This window comes from Misgurnus anguillicaudatus, unplaced genomic scaffold (genome assembly GCF_027580225.2).
Source record: "Misgurnus anguillicaudatus unplaced genomic scaffold, ASM2758022v2 HiC_scaffold_34, whole genome shotgun sequence".
Taxonomy (NCBI): Eukaryota; Metazoa; Chordata; class Actinopteri; order Cypriniformes; family Cobitidae; genus Misgurnus; species Misgurnus anguillicaudatus.
In genome coordinates, this window is record NW_027395284.1 from 3516472 (window position 1) to 3539466 (window position 22995).

The window sequence follows — 22995 nt, forward strand, 5'->3', positions numbered from 1 at the left end:
GGTAGAGCACCGGGTTCGACTCCCGGGGTACTGTAAATTGCTTTGGATTAAAGCGTCTGTCAAATGCGTAAACGTTCATAATCAGGTCGGATGCAAAAACACCTCCATTTATCCACACAGGAGGTGCTATTAAATCTGTTGCCCTGTCTCAACTGGGTACATAAATTAAGTGACTTACAGACCTGATTTAAAGTGACATGATGCAATGGCGTTGCCACACTTCAAATCATGGAAATTGGTTGTTCATCATAAGTAAATGAAGCATCTCAACACCGTACAGTATAACTCTGTTGGGGGCGGGTATATGTATGGTGGCAGTCACAGGGTGGGGGTGGTCCCCTGGTTGCTAAGGGCAACAGGGCGAGATAGATGGAGCCGCAGCTGCGCGTCTGTTAATACCAGCGCTCGACCCTCGACGTCCCCGCGCGCGCAATTCACTCCACACGCACACACACAGGGACGCGCACACACTGAGCTCAAGGCAGGAAGATGCGAGCGGGGATTTAGTTTCAGCGTCTTTTTCAGTCTCCAGCAGATTAATACGGATTTACACACGAGAAACAAGGTTTGGACACTCTTCTTTCTTATAATGGATTTTGGGAAGTGAATTTGTTGTGAATTAAAGCATCCGAGTTTTTTGTTGTACTGAACTGATATGTTTAGTTTGTATTATGAGTGCTTCGCCTGTACAATGGATGTAGTCGGGGTTTGATTTCATGCGCTGCTCATATTATAAGGAAGTGCAGAGATTTGGATAGAAAGGACAATAGGCGCACATTCAATGACTGCGCCCTGTATTTGAATTTGTAGGCATGATGAGTTTGATGAATTTGTTTACCGCTTGTAGTGCTTTGTGTTTATGTTTATGAGCAAGGACATCTGCTTCCTTATTGCTAGTTGTTTGCAAAACCAACTGTTAAGAGTTCATTCATTCATTCATGCGATCAACTTCTTCGCCAAACGTACCAGACTTGCACATTATAATGTGAGGCACTCAATTTGCTCCAGATTGCGCCCAGTCTGGTTTTATGTATATAACGTTACATGCATGCTCTCAATATTTTAGCTTTAACATAACAACTGGATAATAAAACGCTGCAGAGATTTCTAGAATGTAACCAGCGTGGCTTTATCACAATAGACGCTTCATGCGCGAGCGCGCGCGCGCGGCTTGTTGTTTTCCCGCTGCATGATGATTTCATAATTTCCACATCATCACACGTTTCCGCGGTGACAGACGTGTTACACGACACATTAAGTCTTAAGTATTTTTTTCTTTTACAAAACTATCTTTTGTGAGGTTTTAAAAAGCAGTGGTGCAAATCAAAACAAGTGACTGAGCATTGTTCAGGTTTTCCAGACACAACAGGAGAAGTCCGTCTCGTGTTTTGTCTGTATTTTTTTTTGTGGCGACCAACCCATTACTGTCGTAACGACGTCAATTAAAATAACTTAAGCGATGTTGATACCAACTAAAGACGTTTTTTACAAAATGGAGGATATGGTGAGGGACACATTAGCAATGCAAATGAGGTTTTGAAGAGCACTGGCACCTGCTGTCTCGAGCATTTGCATTGGCTTTTCCCTCGTTTTTCATTAGAATGATGTTCTACTGCTCCAAAGCAAGGTTTGAGCTCACACTTTGGGCTTTGTCGAAGGACCTTCTCAAAATCTCTTCTCTTGCGTTAGCATAACAATGGGCAAGGGTTTTGTCCATGAAAAGAGAGGACAAAACCGTCAAAGCTCAATTGTCCCAGTGTCAGTCGGATGGGCAAGCAGGGTCTTGCTCCCCATCAGTAAACAGACTCAGTCACGGTGAAATCCAATTAAGCCGTGTTGTTTCAACCGGGCTTTTCACAAGGAGATGAATATTGTTTCTGTTTTTATGCTACTGTACTCATTTTATGGTAGATACAGTCATGAGGTTTCTTGACTAAACCGGTTTTGTCAGTCACATTTGATTCACCTCTACCATCCCAGACCAAACAGATGACGTTCAATGATTTTGAATTCACAAGTGGGTCATTCAAATGAAGCATTAAATTGCTTTAAGCATCACGAAGACTTTTTTTAATCACGAAAGAATCCTTTTTGAAGATTTAAAATCACCAGTGTTAAGAAATGTGTTGACTCAAGATAAAGAGATGAACCATTTTTAAAATAGTGATTCATAATACAGGAAATGAGGACTCGTATGTGCACAGCGACATAAGCTAAATTTCATAAGAAGATGTGGTGCGTGTCTAAAACAGAGCCTTTCTATAAAAAGTGCACTGCTTCTGGATAGGAAGACAGAAAAAAAGAGAAAAACCCCTAACCTGACTGGTAGATAAAATGAATGATCATCTGTACAGCATGGTATCAAAGTGAATGGACTCGGATTGTCAAGTGGAAACTTTATTTTTAACCCATGCTGAACACAACATAACATACATCCTTAAAAAATGTGTTGAAATGCAGTCAGTTTAAAACTTAATTGTTGTTCTCTCTCCTTCCAGTTTTGAGGTTCCTCTTCCCCACACGGAATATGATGCAGAATTCCCCAATTTTTCTGGAAATAAACTGGATAAGGAAACACTCTGATTTGTTGGCCGATTATCAATGAACTCAGTTCCGTAAAGAACAAAGTATTTTTCAGCAAGAAAAACCTGATAGTTGGAGTTTTGATTTTTGGATATGGCAGCAACTGAGGCTAATGCAGAGCCTGTCCAAGCGGACGTCGTTGAGACCAAAGCTGAGGTAGAAACCACAAATGCAGAGCCAGCCCCAGCTTCAACAGAGGAAACCCAGCCTACTACTGAGCCAACAACTAACACAGAGCCCCCAACCGATAGCAAATCTAAGCCAGCCTCTGAGAAAATATGGGACTCTTTTTTAAACAAAAGTGGGCTTGGAAAAGTAATGGGAGGTAAGAAGAAGAAAGAGCAGCACACAGAACCTGAGGACGCCACTGGTGAGGAGCACGATAAGACGTCAAATCAGAACGAACATGGAGATACAGAAGAGCCCAAAGACCAGGCATCTAGTCAACCGGTAGAGGCTGCCGAGGCTGCAGCTGATGGCCCGGTGATTGAAAAAGCACCAGAAAGTGAAGAGGCCTCCCAAGAGCAAAAGGAAGCTGGTGCCAAGCCAAAGCAAGGGGAAAAGTCTAGCGTTAGGGACTTTATCCGCAACCCTGTTGCTAAAATTTTCTCACACAAAAGCACAGAGAAGAAAGATGGTGACGTAAAACAGGCCGCCCCTGTTCGGTCGAAATCATTAGACAGGCTGCAAGATGCTGATGCCAGCACAGTTGTGGCAGACCAAACAGAGGACCCTCAGGCTGCAAATGAGCCAGACAAGGCTAACTCTCAAACAACAAGACATGTGAGACGTTGGCACTCCTTTAAGAAACTTATGGCTCAGAAAAGTCACAAAAAAAGCACAGATGATCCCAAGGATGCTGAGGGGGCAGACGGAACCAGCGCAGATGGAGCCGGTGACACTGGGACGTTGGATTCCACCACAAAGTCAGAACCCACTGGGCAAAAAAGGTGGAAACTGAAGAGATCCTGGACATTTCAAGGCATAAAGAGAGATTCATCAGTTGTTGGGATAAACAAGCCTAAAGATAAAGACACTTCGGATGTGAAAGATGAAAATGCAGCCGAGGAAGAACAGGGTACAGAAGATGTTAAGGTAGCCAGCGATGCAGAAACACAGGAGAAGACTAATGCTGAGGGTGAAGAGGAGAAAGGAGCCACCGCTACTACACAGCATGCAAAATCTGCGGACCATCATGCAAATGAGATCTGGACCTCTTTCAAAAAACGAGTTGCTCCCAAGTCAAAGAAGGCAGCTGACACTGGTGCAACAGAGGAGGAACCAGCGGGTGAGCATGAGCAGACCGATGAACCACAGGCGGGTAAAGACTCGGGCAAGACAGCCAAGGCAAAAAGGACACACTTTAACCGTGCTGTGTCACTAAAGAACTTCATAATGCGAAAGGGGAAGAGTACCAGCGTGGACATGGGGGAGGGTTCGGCTGTGCAAAAGGAGGGCGATGGTACCGGCGAGGGTCAAGCTAAAGACACGGACGGTCTTGATGATGCAACTGGGGCAGCCGATGTTCCACAGACTGTATCAGAGGAACAGACTGAAGCTCAGAGTGAGAGCAATAATGAAGCTCAGGTGGCAGACGAGCACAAAAGTTCAGATGGAGAGGAGAAGTCCCACACTGGCACACCATCTGTTGAGCCATCAGACAAGTCTCATTCAGTAGATCCATCATCAGAGGGCAGCTGCCAAACAGAGCCTAAAGCCAACGGTGAGAACGGATGCTCGGATGCTACGTCAGAAGACACCACAGCACACAATCATGATGCAACTACCGAGAATGATGTGAAGGATGAGGAGACCAACCAAGAGACTATAGACTCTAGTGGCAAAACTTGTCCAAAGGATGGAAAGGTTCTCAATCAAGATGGAAAGTGTGATACGGTCAATGCAGTTGCCCAAAGCGGTGAGTTTGAAGCAACAAGAGATCTTCAGCAAAATGGAAATGACAAACCAGAGTCTAAAGTAAGACTAGGTACTAGTGTTAAGGTAGAGACTGGGGAGGATGGGGCAACTCAGTATGAAGGGTCTCTTTCTGGGTCAGCGGCGACCAATACAGGTGACCAAGAGGAGGCTTTGAAGAGGATGTTCTATGAGGTTGCAGCTTCCATCGTTCGTACAGTTGTGTCCTCCGCCACTGAACAGTTAGCCAAGGAAAAGGACCTTCTAGACACTAGTCTAAATTGTTTTTAACCTTTAAAAAGTAGCAGTTACACAGATCTTAATGTGAGTCACAGAGAAGTTACTTTGAATCAGGGATATCTGGGTGATATTGAGGACCTTTATTTTGTGTTTGTGATTACACAAAAAGCCAATGCTATATTTCATCACCCCTTTAACATATTAAAAACTTGTGAATTTAGGGTTAGTGAACATAAAGGAAGGTACAGGTGCAATATAGTGAAATTATTTAGGGAAACTACAGTACAGTCAACTACAGTGTTATTGAAGCAAAAAATGCTGTCACTTTTAAATGTTTAGCGTTTGCTGGTCTATGTCAAAATTTAGCTTCTCTGTAACCAAATGTGTTGGTAAAACATATTTTCAATGTTAAATGTACAACTACATAGTAATACATTTCATTTTTTTCTGTTATCGTTTACCAGAATAAAAGGCGGGAAACGTGTGACGCCACACAAAGAGGATTAAATCTGCATGGGATTCGTTCAGCGAGGAGCTTTGCCCCCCTCCCCCCAAAATATGGAGTAATCACATGTTTACATCACGATTCACCATGGTGAGAGATGCAATCCACATAGTTAAAAAAAATCTTGAAAGCAATAATTCAGATTCATCAATCAGTGCAGTCTTTGCTACCATTCCGTCACTGTAAATGTTTTGCTTGTCTACTAGTGAGATTTTATATTGTCATAAATGACATTCCTTTGAAAATGTTAATCTCATTGATCACAAAGTATCGTGATCATAAAGACTGTTAGTTTTATATTAATTGCCATTCTGTTTGTAGTTTTCCTTTTACTAGATATCCCTATGTGATACACATTGGAAATAACAGCCTGTCAGATTGCCCCATCAATTGTGAATTCAATATGGAATGTGCGCTAATCTGTGTTTTTGTTTTTAGTCTGTTACCTTGTGTACATGAATAAACCTCCATTAAACCGTAAATAATTTTGTGTTTTATTGCAAAGAATTATACATTTGTTCAGGTTCAAATTAATTTAACTTGGCATTTCGGGTGATTGTGCAACAAACTCAGCTAATGCAAAATAGTAAATTACATACCCTCCAACAAAAAACTTGCTTGATATAATTCATAAATCCATATATTCATATGAATGAAAGAATACATTGATGTAAAAACATTACACACACCTCATAATTAATCACAATGTTGTACATTAAATGCAATTTAATATACCTCTTAATCTCTAATCGTAGTATTTATATTAAACTTACAGGTGATCATGACTGCATTACTGTCAACCTGTACTTATTCTCAGAGATCATGTTATTAGCATGTTAACTGCAGAATACCAAAATGCCACGTAAAAGGTATTAAAACAGCATTTTACACAGTCGGGGTTAATGTGGAAGTATTAACAGATAATGACCACACTTAACAGAGACAGAATGGCTCACAGATATTCAGACTGTATTGGCAAGTAGGTGAAACTGGCAATCCGTATAAAAGACAATGAATGTGGCTTTGAGACTAAATCAATATGTACCAACAGCAAAAGCCAGATGGACTATACAGGCTTTGGTTTATACTGTCAAAGCAATAAATCTCTTGTTATATTTTAACAAGAGTCAACAGTGATCACTTTGTTTGCTCCGGGCTATAAAAAGGTTTAAATATGAAACAGACATTTGCACATATTGCAAGATCTTTCTTTGGTCAGGAGTTTAACTGGGTCAAAGAAAAAAAATGTGTGTTTTAAGGGTTCCTTAAGGTCAGACTTTGAAATAAAAAATGTAACATTACTAAATACATTAGATGTCCTGAAATAACATTTCTTTTTAGTATTAGTGTAAATTAATGAAGGTTTATACATAAAGTTAAATGTGTATTGTTATTGTTCAATCATAAGACAATGAATTTGTCTATATAAAAAAAGTTTATATGCATAAATTAACATTATATAATAAATACTGTATATTTATAGCATTAACTAAATGTTCACATACTAAACCATATGACAAAAGTGTTGAAAAGTTGTTTTTTAAAAGATAAGCTGGTAAAACAACCATCTCTGTCCTGTCAGTGTTGACAGGCAAAACACTGCTAACCTAATATTCCCAAAGTACAAAGTGTTGCACAAAATAGCAGGTGAGTGTGTACTGTTTATAACACACAGAGCTTTAAAACCAAAAAATCCTTTGAAAGCCAATCTGCTAAGTGGTTTACAAGCTAGCAAGATGACACTTAATGGTCACTTTTATTGAAAATATCATCAGGTCAGTGAGGCACTCAATCTGTGAAAGCATACTGACAAATGAAAGAAAACCCAAAAAGGAGTGTTTATCTTACACGGCTTCCTATCTTTTTATGATTAATAAGAGGATTGTTGTGCAAAAGCCTTATACTGAAAAAGCACAATGCACAAACCAAATAGTTTAATCACATTTTGTACTTTAGATATGTATACAACATTCAAAGGCATTTTACAGTTAAGTTTAAGAAACTTTTACACCATATTTTTTGCAAATATAAATACAAACGAGCAATTAAAAATAAAAGGAGTCATTTAGTGCATTACCTCATCATCCCACATATTTACACACTGCTTATGAAAATCTCAAACTTTTGGGATAAAGCAGCTGTGCGCCGACATACACATTATGTACAATACAATACAGCGTTATAGACCTACTCCATTTTGGACATCTCAAATTTCGTGGTCATTATCTCCTGAGAAAAACAAAACAAAATATTGTATTAATTCATTGAACAGTTTTTTTACTTAAATGGTTTAATTCAATAATTGCAGTACACAAAAGTCCTATTTTCTAAAATTACCACCACGGTTTCGTAAACGCTTATAAACAGTACGCATATGAATGTAGTCAGCATGCATTGTACAGAGTCTCCTCTATTAAGAGGTTTGTCCATATTGTCTGCGTGTGAAATGAACATGAGCTCAAGTGAGCTCATATTAGCAAGACAAAACCACAAAAGCCCCAGCGCTCCTTTTGTTCCACGTAGAATAAAAACAACCCACAGAGAGAAAGAGAGGGAGTGAGAAAGTAAGGGAGGGAGGGAGTGCGTGCGAGAGAGAGAGAGACTGTTTATTATGAAGCGTCACGAGCGCCCACTGCTGACGTGTCAGAATATTACACACATACCTCATCTGAGTCCAACAGAGGCGGCAGCGCACTGCAAAACAAAACAAATCACAACAATTTACTTCAATCATGCGGCGGTCGATGCTGGAAGCTTAATATGCAAGCTAATGATGAATTACAAATAAATAATTGTTATATTGTTACGTAAAACGCCTATTTCCAACAATGTCCACAGTTAGAAAATACTTGACTCTGATTGGACAGTTACCCCGATTACGCATCGCTAAAACTGACAACACACCGTTCATCCGGGTACTGCATGTTTAATGTATCACTCTGCTGCATTATGACAGGGTTGAATTGGTTACAAATTAACTAATACAATACTTCAAATCAATATTTCATGCTTATTACACTCATGTGATAAGTAGCCGTGCAATAAGAGAAATACTGTACATGTAGCCGGTTGATATTGCAAAATAAACCTATTTATATCCAGCCATATACATTATCCGTTTCCTAATGCACATTAAATATGATTTAAAAAAAATTGTATTAAAGATTACAATTTAATTTAAATATATTGCCAGTATATTTAAAAAATATATATACAATATACAGTACTGTGCAAAAGTCTTAGGGCACCATGCTACCATTAGATTTGTTGTTTTTGCAATTGTATAATGATCATATATATAATTATTTCTCAGTCTCTTTATTAGAATACAACCAGAAAATACAGGAAATGTGTATGTAGTAATAAAAACAGTATAAAAGTATAAGCTGAAGTGTTAAGTTTTTAGGGTAAACTCCCCTTTCACTTGAGCAAAAGCAGCTGCAGGATCTCTTAAACCTAAATAAAATTAAATCCTAATTTCTAATTCTAATCGAATGATTTCAGGACTTCAGTCTCCTTAAAAAAGCTCAAGATGTGTTTCGTGCCAAGAGAGGTCACACTAAATACTGACTGACTATGTTTACATGCACAGAATAAGCAGATAACTAGCAAAAATCTGCTTATTATAAAAAACTGTTTTCATGCGTTTACATGCAAATCAATAAGCCGGCTATGCAGACTACTGCGTTTACATGAGACTTGGAAATTTGTCCGGTTTCTCGCAGGTAGTGACATCATCGCCTATAGTAAATAATAGTTGATCAAAAAGCAGATGGCATATCTGTCTTAAGCTATATTGTTTTATCTTTTTTCGTGTCTCCAGAACCTGTAAATATAACATCAGTTTTTATTTTTGCAGTTTCTCTGCCAACTGCTTTAGTAGAGGAAAGACTTTTATGCATTACTTTGCGCTTACTTCCGCGTCTGACGTTTATCTTTCACACACGGAGACATGCGCACATGGACAAAACCGTGAGAAAGCCGGTTAAGGTGTTTACATGCCACGTGAAATCGGGGTAATGAACAAAAAAGTACCTGTGCCGATCGGTTTTTGCTTATGCCGTTTATGGGCTTTCCCCGATTAAAGAAAATCATTTTACACGTCTACATGACCCCACGTGTTATCAGTTTATTAAGCATAATCGGCGTAAGACTGTGCATGTAAACTGATGCATGAAGACGACATTTAGTTCTGAAATTTTAAATTTTGTTTACATTTTCCCTTTATTTTCTGTTTGTATCTTAAAAAAAAAAGAGTGAAAAAAAATAATGGATGGACATTAAAACTTTGCTAAAACAACAAAGCTGGTGATGGTGGCCTAAGACTTTTGCACAGTACTGTATATTTTTGTAAAGTGTTAGCACATAAATAGGATTTTTAGACTTACACATCAGCCATTGAAGAGGGAATATTCTCCTCAACCCATTTGAGATCTTCATCCTAAATGGACCACAAAGCACATTTACTATGAACAAAAGCCAGGGGTAGGAGAAGAATTCTGATATGACCATAACACTTAACAATAGCTTTTTCATAATAAAATTTCATTTTTATAGGAACAATACTGGCATCCATTACCACTTTGTTAGGCTTTACATTTCCGTTGGTCTCCGGTTTCATTCCTCTCATTTTCACACCCTCTGCGGATTCAAGCATAACTGGTTAGAACCAGCCAAACAAAACCAAAGGGAACAAAGAAATCCAAAGACTTGATAGGCCGGACTCAGGTGTTTTGACTTCAACTCAATCTTTTTAGCAAATATGTCAAAATATATCAGCATTTTAATAGACCGTGTGTGTATAAGTGTGTTTGTTAAGGCAGAATTATTTCCCTATCCTTAAATACAGAGTGCAATCTAACACCTGCTAATTTGTTAATGAGGACTCTTACCAAAGGCTTCATTCACAAGCTGTTCTTCCTCCTCTTCCTCTGTATCCTCATCCACCAGTGGAGTGAAGGCATATCTGAAAAGTTCAGAAGAACAGTCATCTAAAATCGATGCTGTATTACTAATGTACAAAAATGTTTTGCTTAGTTGAGGTAAAAAACATTTACCTCTGGTTATTGGCCGATGGTCTCCATAAGAACATAATGACAAGCAGGATACTGGAGAAGAGGAAACGCCAGAAGGCATCGTCTATCCAAAGCTCTCTCCAGTCCTGTAGTAGCAGATAAAGTAAAAAGCAAAACATGAATTTTAATATAAAGGAAAATGTTTGTGTAAAACAGAGATTTATATAAATAAGGAATGCTTACAGATTGGCACTTGGACATCTTAAATGTCTTCGTTGTCCATATAATGAATATAACCGAAGCTAAAAGAGAATCAGGATACCATAATGACAACCGTAGGGAAAAACAAGCACATTTTTTCTTTAACTAAATTTGCATTTAATTAAGAAACACCTGTACTCGCAACTTAGGCAGCAAAACAGTGCAGAACCTTTAGGTAACATTCTAGTATAAAACGTTAGTCCCAAATATAGATAAAAAGAGGTAGAGAGACTGAGCCACCTCAATTGTGGTTCACGTTCCAATTATAAATCATGTAACCCAAATGTTTTATATAGACAGACGATTTCAGCATGCAAAAGTCAATTGAAAGTCAATAGGAGATTTTTAACTGTATTGTACTTTGACATATACTGTACATGTAATCTTCAGGGTTCCCACACGTTAGTTAACTTCAAATTCAAGGACCTTTCAAGGACTTTCCAGGTCCAATACCCTCAAATTCAAGGACTAAATGTGGGGACACATTTCAAGTGAGAGCCAGGTTACATCGTGTTACCTTTTAAGACACATCGTTACAGTTCCCTTTCGAGGGAACTCGCGCTGCGTCACTGCGGTGACACTTTTGGGACGCCTCCAGGGTTAAGTGCGTCTGAATGTGTATATCAAATTCAACCAATGGTGAGGCTTAACGACAAAGACAGGGTGACGCGGGAGACACGAAGTATATCGCTATCTAAAATATTGCCAAAGATGGCGTTACAGGGACTCAGGAAGTATGGCAAGGGAGACGCAGCGTCTCGTTCCCTTCTCAGGGAACAACAGTTACATACGTAACCAGAGACGTTTTCATGTGTCAAACACAACTATGCAAAAAAGCATTTTGGTATGAATCAACATTCGCATACAGAAAATATAAGCATTTATGCGAACAGTTTAGCACGTGCGCTTAAAAAGTCTAGAATTTTTATATTATTATCCTACACTACAAAGGGAATAATATGGATTTTTTTCCAGAAAACTTGCATAAAATAGATTCAAGCACTTTCAATGACCTGTATCTATGTATGTATATTTTCAAAAACTTCCCATGGCCTTGAATTTCTCCTCAGATTCACAACTTTCAAGGATTTCAAGGACAAGTGGGAACCCTGAATCTTACAACATTAACAGACATAGCACATCATATAAATGTTTGTTAAGCAGTCAGGAACTTAATTGCAACTGGCAGGCATAAATATTTCACACAGTAGAGTAATAACAAAACAAAAGCTTACCGATGACAGCGAATATGAGTGTGTTGGTGAAGTGTCGGTAAAGGGAAAGCTTGACCAAGTTTTTCCTCAGTCGAAGGAGCTTCATAGTCTGGGCCAGGCTTATGAAGATGTGACTGGGTGTTAAGGACTATATCAGTGAACCTGAGCTCATCATCTTTCTAACATTCACACACGAGGTATGGCAGACACACCTCACTTAGCAGTTTAAAAAAACAATTAAAAGAAAAAACATGCTTGGTGATAACATGAAGACACAAATAAAACATCTCTAGATAATAATATTTTAATGACCCCCAATGATTGGCACAAAGCCATCATAGAGTCATAACCAACTGACAATTATGTAGATGAGTTAGTCCCTTACGTATCTTTGATCTGAAGCTTTGTGAAAAAAGAAAATCCTTGGAGTTGCAAGCAGAAAGAGGATAAAAGAGGGGAATTTGATATACCCATATATAGGGCCACTGCACCAAAAACAGAAAGAGAGAGCGATAGAGAGAGGCAAACGAATACACACACACAGCAATGGGAGAAAAAACGTAGGATATCCACCAGCAGAGGGTAGAGTCGAGAACAGCCAAAGGGATTGCAGCCAGCAACACCAGGTCATCTTCAGCCTGGCAGAACAACATAGGGGGAAGAAACAGGAAAGAGAAGGACCATCATACACACACAACTATCAATGCTCACATCCGGCAAACCAAAGCCATTTTCCAGAAAGGTATCATGCTATTTGCAAGGTAAACTGCAAGAGAGTAAAGAAGAAGGGGATATTCACCAAATTTCACCAAACTGAAACCTCAAGATCAGTATATCCTCAAAGATCATTTATAAAATAAACTCATTTTACATTCATTTCCATCTGTCCTAATGTGGACCATGCAGGCACTCCTGCACCAACAGAACAAAATGAGTACTGCATTAACAGTACATATGGCCTCAATGGACGATGGACTTGTGAAAGGATATCCACCACACTATACAAGAATCAATGAGGGCCATAACAATGTCACAAAGCAGTCTGCTTGAACCGCCATGCTCCTGCGAAAGAGAAATATTAGGCTTCACGTGACATTGGTGCAGCAAGATCAAATCACATTCAATTGGGAATTCTGAGGCAAAGTTGGAGTTTTTTTCACAAGTTTCTATTTATAATTTTATTGTGTTGATTTACTCCTTACCGTGTTTACTCTAAGCACACCCTCTATGATAGAAAAGATAAGATAGAGCAGTCCAACTCCCACCACCCTGTGCAGCAGTGCTCCTAGTCTTGGTCTGCAGCGTACAAGGAGGAGTTATTGTAAATACAAATGTAAAAACAAACTAAATGTTACACACAAAACATACAGTACTTCATACTCTTAAAATGATTTTGGAAGTTTTACCCTGTTGGTGTTACCAAAATCATAACTAAACACAAACGGTTAAGCTATTTTAATTTATGCATTTAGAAGATGCTTTCATTCAAAGTGACTTACGGTGCATTACAACGTATACATTTTTATCAGTACTGTATGTGTTCTCTATGTTCGAACCCATTACATCTTTCATTGCTGTCGCAATGCTGTACCACTGAGCTTTACGGGAGCACATTTGGCATATGGGTGATTCACGCGAAATTAGACTTATGGATGTGTCATGAAACATTTTGATAAAAAAAGTAAATGCAAAGTAAGAGTATCAAAATAAGAAGCATACAGTTACAAAAATCTCTTCATGTACTGTTTTGCACATGATTTCAAATGAAAACAAACCAATTTTGTTGTTTTTTCCACATTTAAGGAGAAAATTTTCATTACCGCAACGTGTCCATGACTGGATTTGGGTTCTCTGACATGAAAATATTTATAATTATAAAATCTGAAAAATAAAAAGCTTCAGTGCATTACAGTAAAGAAACATGTGGTATTTGGTGATCATTGGTAAATGTAGAGACAAAAATAAGGAATATAAATGTGTCCAAGATCAATTTTCTCATCCTCCACAACAATTTTCAATCATTTTTTGGTCTAGAAGCCTAATCTTGGTCTTGTTTTAAAGAAGACAATTTAAGGTTTTTCACTGAATTGTCTAGACATGAAAATATTAAACAGAAAAAAAATGTTATAGCAGTTTAAATTTTCTTTAATAAATAAAAATAATTCCATAGCACATTAATTTTTTAAATAAAATTATAAAAATGTAAATATTTCGAAAAAGAAATAATGTGAAAATGAAGCCATAAGTCTCAAGTAGTTGTGATTCAAATTTCAAGGTAAAAATCACAAAAAATGAGGTTTGTGTCACTTTTTTGTCGTTTTACCAACAAAGGCCACTAGGTGTCAACGGTTTGCTGCATCCTCTTGCCACAAATTAATAAATTACTGTCACTGCATTATTATTACTGTTAAAACGTTTTGAAATATGAAAACTACAATCTTGGAGCCTTCCAATGATATATAGTTTGTCAACATTTTTGAAGATTTATAATATGATATTAGAATTATAAATATATAAAATTAATATGCATTCCTATGGGGGAAATGAAAACTACACTCTTAGAGCTTTCCAATGATATATAGTTTGTCAAGATTTTTTAGGTTTAGATTAGGGTATTAGTGTTAAAAATATGTAAAATCAAATTGGGCCTACTTGTGGGCCCGTGACATTTTAGGAACTGAGTCTCACTACGTCATAATTCTCACAAAATGGTGAGGATTTATGAAAACTACACTCTTAGAGCTTTCCAATGATATATAGTTTGTTGTGATAGATTAAAATGTACATCAAAAATATTGAAGTTAACTCAGGTGTCCCGTATATGGGACGGCAAAAGTTAAAGGTTTAAGCCCTCAAGGAACTAACATTTTTAAAAAAATGTTGGAAGGGACATAACTGACTGTGAGACTCAAGATGGCTACCAGGTAAGCAGTTCTTATTTTTTCTCTCCAGATAAAAATTGAAATTTTGTTTGTCATAGTACCTAGACAACTTTTTAGTTCTCATTACCGAAACATGAGTTTGTAAATGCATATATTTATATGTAATATCATGTTGCGGTAATGATAATTTTTTATAATGATAATCTAAAGAATGTAAATAATTCTATAGGAAATATTTTTAAATCCTCAAAAATAATGGTAAGTTCAGATCTTAATCTTATATGTGCAAAAAAAAAAATTGGCTTCAAGGGCTTTTTAAAAATTCTGATGCTGGACACCTTCTAAATCTGGATTTTGTGAGAATCACCCATATGCTATCTCCCCTAACATGGTAAAAGGTTTCCTACTCAAAATCAGAGTAAAAACACGCCTCCATATAACAGCTTAATCTATAATATGGTTCATTAATGTCTTTCCAAGTATGAAGCAACTACTTCTAGATATAAATAACTTACTTGACTATGCCGTATCCAAGGCTAGCGATGATAACAAGCACTCGTGCCAGGGTTCTTTTTACAGCTGAAAGCACCTCAGCGAAAACCACAGCACCCTGAACTGTACACAAACAATAACACACAATAATGATTACATTAGCTGTAGCAATCCTAGCAAAATATATCAGGCCCCATTAAAGAACAGGCATCAGGGGCATCAAAGATAAGCACCCACAGCTCACACACAATGGACTTTTTTACACAACTGTGTTTGCTTTATCTCTTTTTCTTCTTATATAATATATAACAATTTCAAATCCATATCTTACATCTTTGTTTGTCTTAGTTCAGACTCGCGTTTAGTGTTTGCTTTGTTTATTTACCAGGAAAAAGAAATGAATAACTTGTTGATAAACCGGTTTTAAAAAGAATGGCATCTATTTTATTGAAAGCCTTGTGTCACCTGATTGGCCATCATAACGTATACTCTGAAACTCAGCGTAGTATACGGCCTTCTCCAGCATGCCAAGGAAAATCACTCCACCAATCCAGAACTGGATCCGCAGCAGGTCTCTCCAGAAACAAGCCGAGAGCGCCAGCCAAAGCACGCCCATAAGCACATAGATGATGCACATCACCATGTAAAACTGACAACAGCCATTGAAATACACAGTGAGAAGGAAGTTTTTGTAAATGAAAGAAATCCATACAATACTCAAGACACAGATGTGCAACTTATTGCAAATTAAACTTTTACAATAACTTATGAAACAATCCAAACCAGCCACAACGTAACAATTTTTGCAGCAAATAATTTGTCTTATGTAAAACCATTTCTTGGGGTGAAGCAGTTACACTGATTCAGAATATATATGACTCAGTCTGTAAAAAACCTCTCAATCATAGTCTCAATCAGCTCCCTAGATCCAGAGGCTGACATTTTTTGGGAATCCCTCGGGTCACAGGAATATTGCGGGATGTTTTTTCGTGGGATTGGGACGGGACGGGATTTTTTTTTGTGGGAGTGGGACGGGAGAGGTTTGAAAATCCACTCCCGTGTCACCCTCTACTCCAGGGGTTGTGAATCCAATAAATAAATCCAATAAATTTGGGGGAAAATTGCATACAAATATAAAAAAGATTGCGGTCCCTTCCTGTTTAGCAAACTGTGTTTAAAACATACGTTTCTCTTTTCAAAAGTTCTGTCATGTTTCATGAAGTTTATCAAGTTGGCTTGCATGATTTTAGTTGGAGAGCATGAGAAAAGGTCACATGATTTCCGGTAAGCAGGGTTCCCACACCTTAGTTAACTTCAAATTCAAGGACCTTTCAAGGACTTTCCAGTAGGGATGCTCCGATCGATCGGCCGCCGATCGGTATCGGCCGATAATGGCATTAAATGACTCGATCGGTGCTCGCTAAATCTGCCGATCTCATAAACCGATCTTTCTGTTTACTTTTGTAATCAAAAGGATCCTGAATGTGGCTGCAATTAAAGACATTTTTTACGTACCCGTTAAACAACCCGTTGCTCATGTGCGGCGTGCAGATTTGTATGTCTTTGCCTTTACAGAGATATGCGTATTTTCTATGAGGACGCGCTCCGGTCAACAGCGCGAGGCGTCTTCACATCCCCATCAAACAGCGTATACAACACATATCTATCATGGACAATTGCATCCTCATGCCAAAAGTGTATTATTTGCATGTGTTTTAAAGTTTTGAGCGTTTAAACTTTTATTTTCCTTACAGCTGCTTGTCTGCGTTCAGCCGCCACCCACACACACAGCAGTGCACGTGAACAGAGCGATCTCTCTCTCACGTCTTAAAGCTGCAGTAACCTAATTCATCTCTCAATAAAATCACTCTTTGCTCTTGACTAACTTTTATTCTTCATATGAATGCGTGTATATTTAATTAATACAGTAAAAAACTGTGAAGTGTTTAATTTCAGTACTTTTAGGAGACATAAGCCTTTTTAAAGCCATATTAAATTTCTCTATGCAGAATAAATATTTGTTGTGCTTATTTATTTGAGTCTCTATTAAAACAATAATATACCTAATTACTGCAAGTAATATAACTAAGGCAATATCCGTGGTATTATTTTATCTAGAAAAAATGTAACAGTCATCAAAGAGCTTGCATATCAGCTTTAAAGAAATCGGAATCGGTATCGGCCGATCACGAAGTTTACAAATCGGTGATCGGTATCGGCTGCAAAAATCCTGATCGGAGCATCCCTACTTTCCAGGTTCAATACCCTCAAAATCAAGGACTAAATTTGGGGACATATTTTAGGTGAGAGCAAGGTTACATCGTGTTACCTTTTAAGATATATTGTTACAGTTCCCTTTCGACTCGCACTGCGTCACTGTGGTCACACTTTGGGGACGCTTCCATGGATAAGTATGTCTGAATGTGTATATCAAATTCAACCAATGGTGAGGCTTAACGACAAAGACAGGGTGACGCGGGAGCCAGGAAGTATATCGCTATCTGAAATATTGCCAAAGATGGCGTTACGGGGACGCAGGAAGTATGCCAAGGGAGACGCAGCGTCACGTTCCCTTCTCAGGGAACAACAGTTACATACGTAACCCGAGACGTTTTCATGTGTCAAACACAACTATGCAAAAAAGCATTTTGGTATGAATCAACATTCGCATACAGAAGATATAAGCATTTAAAGCGACGGTTTAGCACATGTGCTTAAAAAGTCTAGAATTTTACTACTAAACTACACAAGAAATAATATGGATTTTTTTTCCCAAAAACTTCATGCATAAAATAGATTTACACACTTTAAATGACCTGTGTCTATGCATGTATGTTTTCAAAAACTTCCCAGGGCCTTGAATTATTTCCCTCAGATTCACAAACTTTCAAGGATTTCAAGGACCCGTGGGAACCCTGGGTAAGGGAACGTAGGGACCATCGATGCTCAATGTTTTTTTTATTTGAATTGTTGGAATTTTTAGGGAACGAATGTTTCAATACACTGGAAAGATTTGCGATTGAGATTAAAATGGCCGACTACTCACCAAGGGAGCTGATTGAGATGCAACCCACAATCGTATTGTGATTTACTCTTTTCTGCATAAAATCTTAATGTAATGTAGTAATCCCAATGTGCTGATATAATATTGACTGAGTAAGACCATGTCAAAGATTAAAATTAAAGTGAAAATAAGTGAAATCAAACTTTGATGCTCCTAATCTCATAATAAGGTTGTTAGATTTTAGCCTGGATTTTTACAGACATGGTCACATATTTGATGTGCAATGTTCAGTGACACAGTGTAGGGTCAACAGATCAGCACAAAATCAACAGATTAATAAAAGCTATTGTCTTGTTACTCATCATTATAAGATTTTCTTCAATATAATAATAATAATAATAATAAAACAAGTAAGCAAAAAAACAAAGTGGACTTACAATCATCGACGGCCACTCAGATGCTGAGATGTACTCATAGGGGCCAACCATCCTGACCTTCACTGTGATTTGAGAAATATAAAAGACAACAAACTGTAAAGGTGAGCTCTTAACCAGAGGCACAGTAAGAGTTCATACCGATAGTCAAATCTGGCTCTGCAAAAAGTACTACTGCCTTTAAAGTAAGTCCAATCACAATCTTACACTGTATGCTCCATTTAGAGTCTGTGGCAGGTGAAACTTCCTCAATGTAGATGATGAACATATAAGGACTGTCCTCCCAGGTCCGTGCCACCGTGCTTTCGGTTTTCTGCACCTAACATGACAAAAAAGTACTGTAAATAAAAGCATATAAAATGTATTTGTGAAGCGTGATTTTGTTCTATAATACTCACCGGTGTAACTTGTGATAAAGAATCAGTCTTTACTTCAGTGGTCTGTGGATTTGCAGCAGCCAGATTCTGCTAACATTGGAAAAAGTCATATAAAACGATGTTGTATGTAATATTACATGCTATAGCAGGATTGCTACCCGTTGACAAATTCTCACAAATGCATAATATATATTGTCAAACATGGTATCTACCCAGCCGTACCCTAATGGTGTGTGTGTGTGTGCACTTAAAGCGAAGCGAATATGCGCATCATGTTACTCGCTATAGATTCCTCGATCATTTAAATTTTCTGATACAACCGGACATGTCAAACCGGATAGGTCAACAAGCTCTTCGCTGATTGGCTTGCGTGATAAAGGGGCATGAGAATATCACGCCCAAGTTTAAATTTTAACTTGAGGCAAGAATTTTAGTATTAAGCAATCACGTTGGCCAATTGAGGCGCCCTCTTTACATTGACTTTGTATGTAATCTACTCACGCAAGTAATAAATTCACTTTTGGTATACACACACCTTAAGTGTAAAATCATTTGAAATGTTGTGAAACTAACATCTTTATTTTCTTCTTTCTTTTCATCCTCTCTCTTTCGTCTGCCGCCTGCTTCTGGGGTTGCCTAAAACCACAACAAAAAGGGATAATCAGAAATTGCATGTGTTTATTTAACCTATTTCAGAAGTTATATCCTCCCCTTGTTGTTTCTAAGCAACTGACAAAAAAGATCAAGTACCAATAATCTACTGGTTAAACCAGACAATCAAATTAACAATGACATGGTTAAGTACTGGTTATTCAGGTGAGCATAAAAAACCTGCTTGTCAAAGCCTTTCAAACACACTGTATCAGCTATTAGGATAATACAAAATATGACGTAATTCAAAAAAAGAATGATCAACAATGACAGATCCAAAGCATACATGAAGGTTAAAGTGTAGTTTATCTTACCTGTTCTAGCGGAGTCAACTTTTTTGGAGTATCAAGATTTTTAACTTCAAGCTGTGGTGTCCAAACAAAAAACAAGAACAAACATTAAAAAGGGGACTTTTTACAAGACTTTGTGTCCCCAAAATACCTATGTGAAGTTCAAGCTCAAAATACCATATAGATAATTTATCATAGTATGTTCAAATTGCCACCTTGTAGGTGTGAGCAAAAATGTGCCGTTTTTGGGTTTGTCTTTTAAAATGCAAATGAGCCGATCTCTGCATTAAATGGCAGTGTCGTGGTTGGATAGTGCAGATTAAGGGGCGGTATTATCCCTTTCTGACATCACAAAAGGGGCCAATTTCATATGACACATGCTTGCAGAGAATGGTTTACCAAAACTTAGTTACTGGGTTGTCCTTTTTCACATTTTCTATGTTGATAGAAACACTGTGGACCCAATTATAGCACTTAAACATGGAAAAAAATCATATTTTTATGTCTCCTTTAAAAAACAGATCATTACTATTTATGTAAATAATACTGTAAGTATTAAATCAAAGTATCTTTCATGGGTTGCAGTCAAAGTCTGCTCTGACTTAAAGGGACACTTTAAGGTCGTGCATCATTTCCTCAGTTTCCCCTGCGACAGGAGAAATACAGATTTTAGTGTTACACTTCCTTCTTTCAATGATGTAACAATCATCATTTTGCATTATTGAAAGAAGGAAGTCCAATATCTTTGTTGAGGTGGTGAGACACCCCTATTCTCTGTCAAATAGGCACCAAATTCGAAATGTGGGTGAAATGCTCCTTAAACTAAACAAATAAGAACTTGATAGCTCCAGCTAACCGAGACATTCATAGTGCCATCCCAGTTGTATGACTTCCTTTTATAAGTTGAACACAAAATAGTACATATATATTAAGACAGTCATGGAGTCGCTAGATTACCTTTATGATGAACATATGTACTTTTTGGAGCTTTGTCATTTTCATCCTGTATAACAGTATGGCATTTGAATATAAAATCATTTGTTTGTGTTCAACTAAAGAAAGTCTTGTATGTCTGGGATGGTATAAGGGGGAGTAAATTATGAAAGGATTTTCATTTTCATCATAACTTCCCATTATTACAACATGTAAACCACTTATAGTAAAGATACATTACCACATTTCCTATCATGGGATCTTTGCACTGTATTGTAGAATACATGTGGGATATGTAGAAGCCAGTGCCTCCTTCTCGCAGTACTTGTGTCTTGTCAAAATAATTTACTGCCATTTGAGTCTGTACGAAGGAGCAGAAAATAATGAACATTAATATGTTGTTAATGAATATTAATAGCTTGTTTAGATGATAAACAGCTGCAGACATTTACATTAAACTGTATGATAAGCAGAAGACTTACATCTAGTCCAAACACTTCATCGTGACAAGGGGAACTTCGCAAATACCACGATATTTTCAGATCTACAGGGGTGCTGCACTTTTCACTAAGCCCTAAAAAGGCAGACAAGGCATGACATACCCAGCAATACAACAAACTTTATCATTAAAAATGTCTAACCAGTGTTTCCCATACATAGGCTCTATTTGGGCGGTGCGCCCAGGTAAATTGCGACCCGCCCAGGTAAAAAAAAAAATCACTTTACGAATTTCCGTATTTTCTGAACTCGACTGGATGACCCGTGTTTTGGAGAGAGCGAGAGAGAGAGAGAGAGAGAGAGAGCGCGCGAGAGAGAGATAGAAAGGTGGGGGCCAGGTGACCGTGAAGATGATGCACGCGTCATAAACTCATCATCCAGCGCGGCAAACTGGATCAACTGCAGCACATACTGAGGTAACTGAGCAGCCAGGGAACTACACTGCGACCAAAATGGTCGCATATGCTTATGTGCATATGTGTTTATAGCATCCAAGTTGGCTTCATTTTGTGTGCAAGCACGTTGTGTCTCTCCCGTTGAGTGTCCGTTCACGTGCTCTCTGTTTCTCAATGAATTGGGTGCGACGCGAAGCAACCTCAGTGTCACATTGTATCCTTTCATGTTTCTGAACTTGAGCAGAGTTTTACCATTAGAGGTCTTTCTTCACTGAGGACGCGGGACCCGTACGGTTCCGGGTTTATCTTTTAAATGGTCAGTCGGGTCCGGGTCGGTCCTAGTTCATTAATTCGGGTCCCAAGTCTGATTAATATTGTGTGTAAAACCCGAGTCGATCGGAGAACGGCCGTTTGCGCAAAGCTCGAGTGCTGTTTCAGCGTGCCTCCGGTTTCTTTGGCGATAACAGCTGGCTCTTGTCACGACCACGCGCCGCTTCATTTTTTCTTTATCCCATTTTTTTATAATCTTACAATTAATAGACCATATCTTTACTAAAATCTAAACAGTTTGCACAGAGATTGTAGCAAAAAGCAGTGCTAATACTGAATGAGCAAAGCTCTAGCTGACTCAGGATATAAAAAACGCAAAGCTGTAATGTAAAGTCTGTCATCGGGACAGCAAGTAGACTTTTAAATCTGAAATAATGAGTGGATTAAGCTTTTTTAATCGGCAAAAGAGAAATAGAAAGCAGAAGCAGTAAAAGTGCCTAACTAATAGAAATTATTAACATTATAACATCAGTCACATTTATAATCTATAGATCTGCACTGTCTATTAATATACTGTACATAGTATTGTATATAATTGAGTTTGATAAAAGGGGTCATCAAATTGCTTCATATATCAGTGCAAAAACATAAAGGGGCGGTTTCCCGGACAGGGATTAGACTAGTCCTAGACTAAAATAAATGTAAGAGCTGTCCAAACTGAAAACATCTTGCGCTGACATATCTTAAAATACATCAGTGCCCTATGTTTTAGCTCAAAATGCACACAAGTAATGTTTTAGTAAGGCAAGTTTGTTAAAACTAGTTATATTTTTTAATTAAAGTAAGGCCTAGTCCTGGTTTAAGCTAATCCCTGTCTGGGAAGCCGCCCCATAGTGTTTTCGTGGTGCTTTAACAAACAGTGTCAGCTTTGTTTATGGCAAAGAAAGTTTGGGGTGGTTAGATTAATGAACTATAATGTGAAATTAATATTAATGTTTAATAAATCAAAGTATTGTGTTGTGTCACACATTATTAGT

At 37.9% G+C, this 22995-nt stretch overlaps 2 protein-coding genes across 4 annotated transcripts; one reads left to right on the forward strand and one right to left on the reverse strand.

The window, feature by feature from the left end:
- The first annotated feature begins 341 nt into the window (after nt 1–341).
- LOC141363416 (uncharacterized) lies at nt 342–5727 on the forward strand. The gene is made up of 3 exons (XM_073866087.1): nt 342–565; nt 2499–4501; nt 5202–5727. The coding sequence occupies exons 2-3, from the start codon at nt 2677–2679 to the stop codon at nt 5204–5206; spliced, it is 1830 nt and encodes a 609-aa protein (XP_073722188.1). The 5' UTR covers nt 342–565; nt 2499–2676; the 3' UTR covers nt 5207–5727.
- Nucleotides 5723–21368, reverse strand: LOC141363415 (transmembrane protein 87A-like; the record flags this gene model as incomplete). Of its 3 annotated transcripts, none has more annotated exon segments than XM_073866085.1 (19): nt 5723–7471; nt 7906–7936; nt 9631–9683; nt 9822–9883; nt 10135–10208; nt 10300–10403; nt 10501–10559; nt 11754–11866; nt 12306–12370; nt 12935–13028; nt 15130–15229; nt 15572–15755; nt 18548–18609; nt 18752–18863; nt 18943–19008; nt 19495–19557; nt 19887–19937; nt 21037–21156; nt 21278–21368. In XM_073866085.1, coding segments are annotated over 19 exon segments (1546 nt in total), but the record flags the coding sequence as incomplete, so codon positions are not given.
- Nucleotides 21369–22995: the final 1627 nt, after the last annotated feature.

Bases quoted from the DNA above. Each gene is read 5' to 3' on its own strand.
- LOC141363416 (XM_073866087.1), top strand. From the start codon at position 2,677: ATGGCAGCAACTGAGGCTAATGCAGAGCCTGTCCAAGCGGACGTCGTT.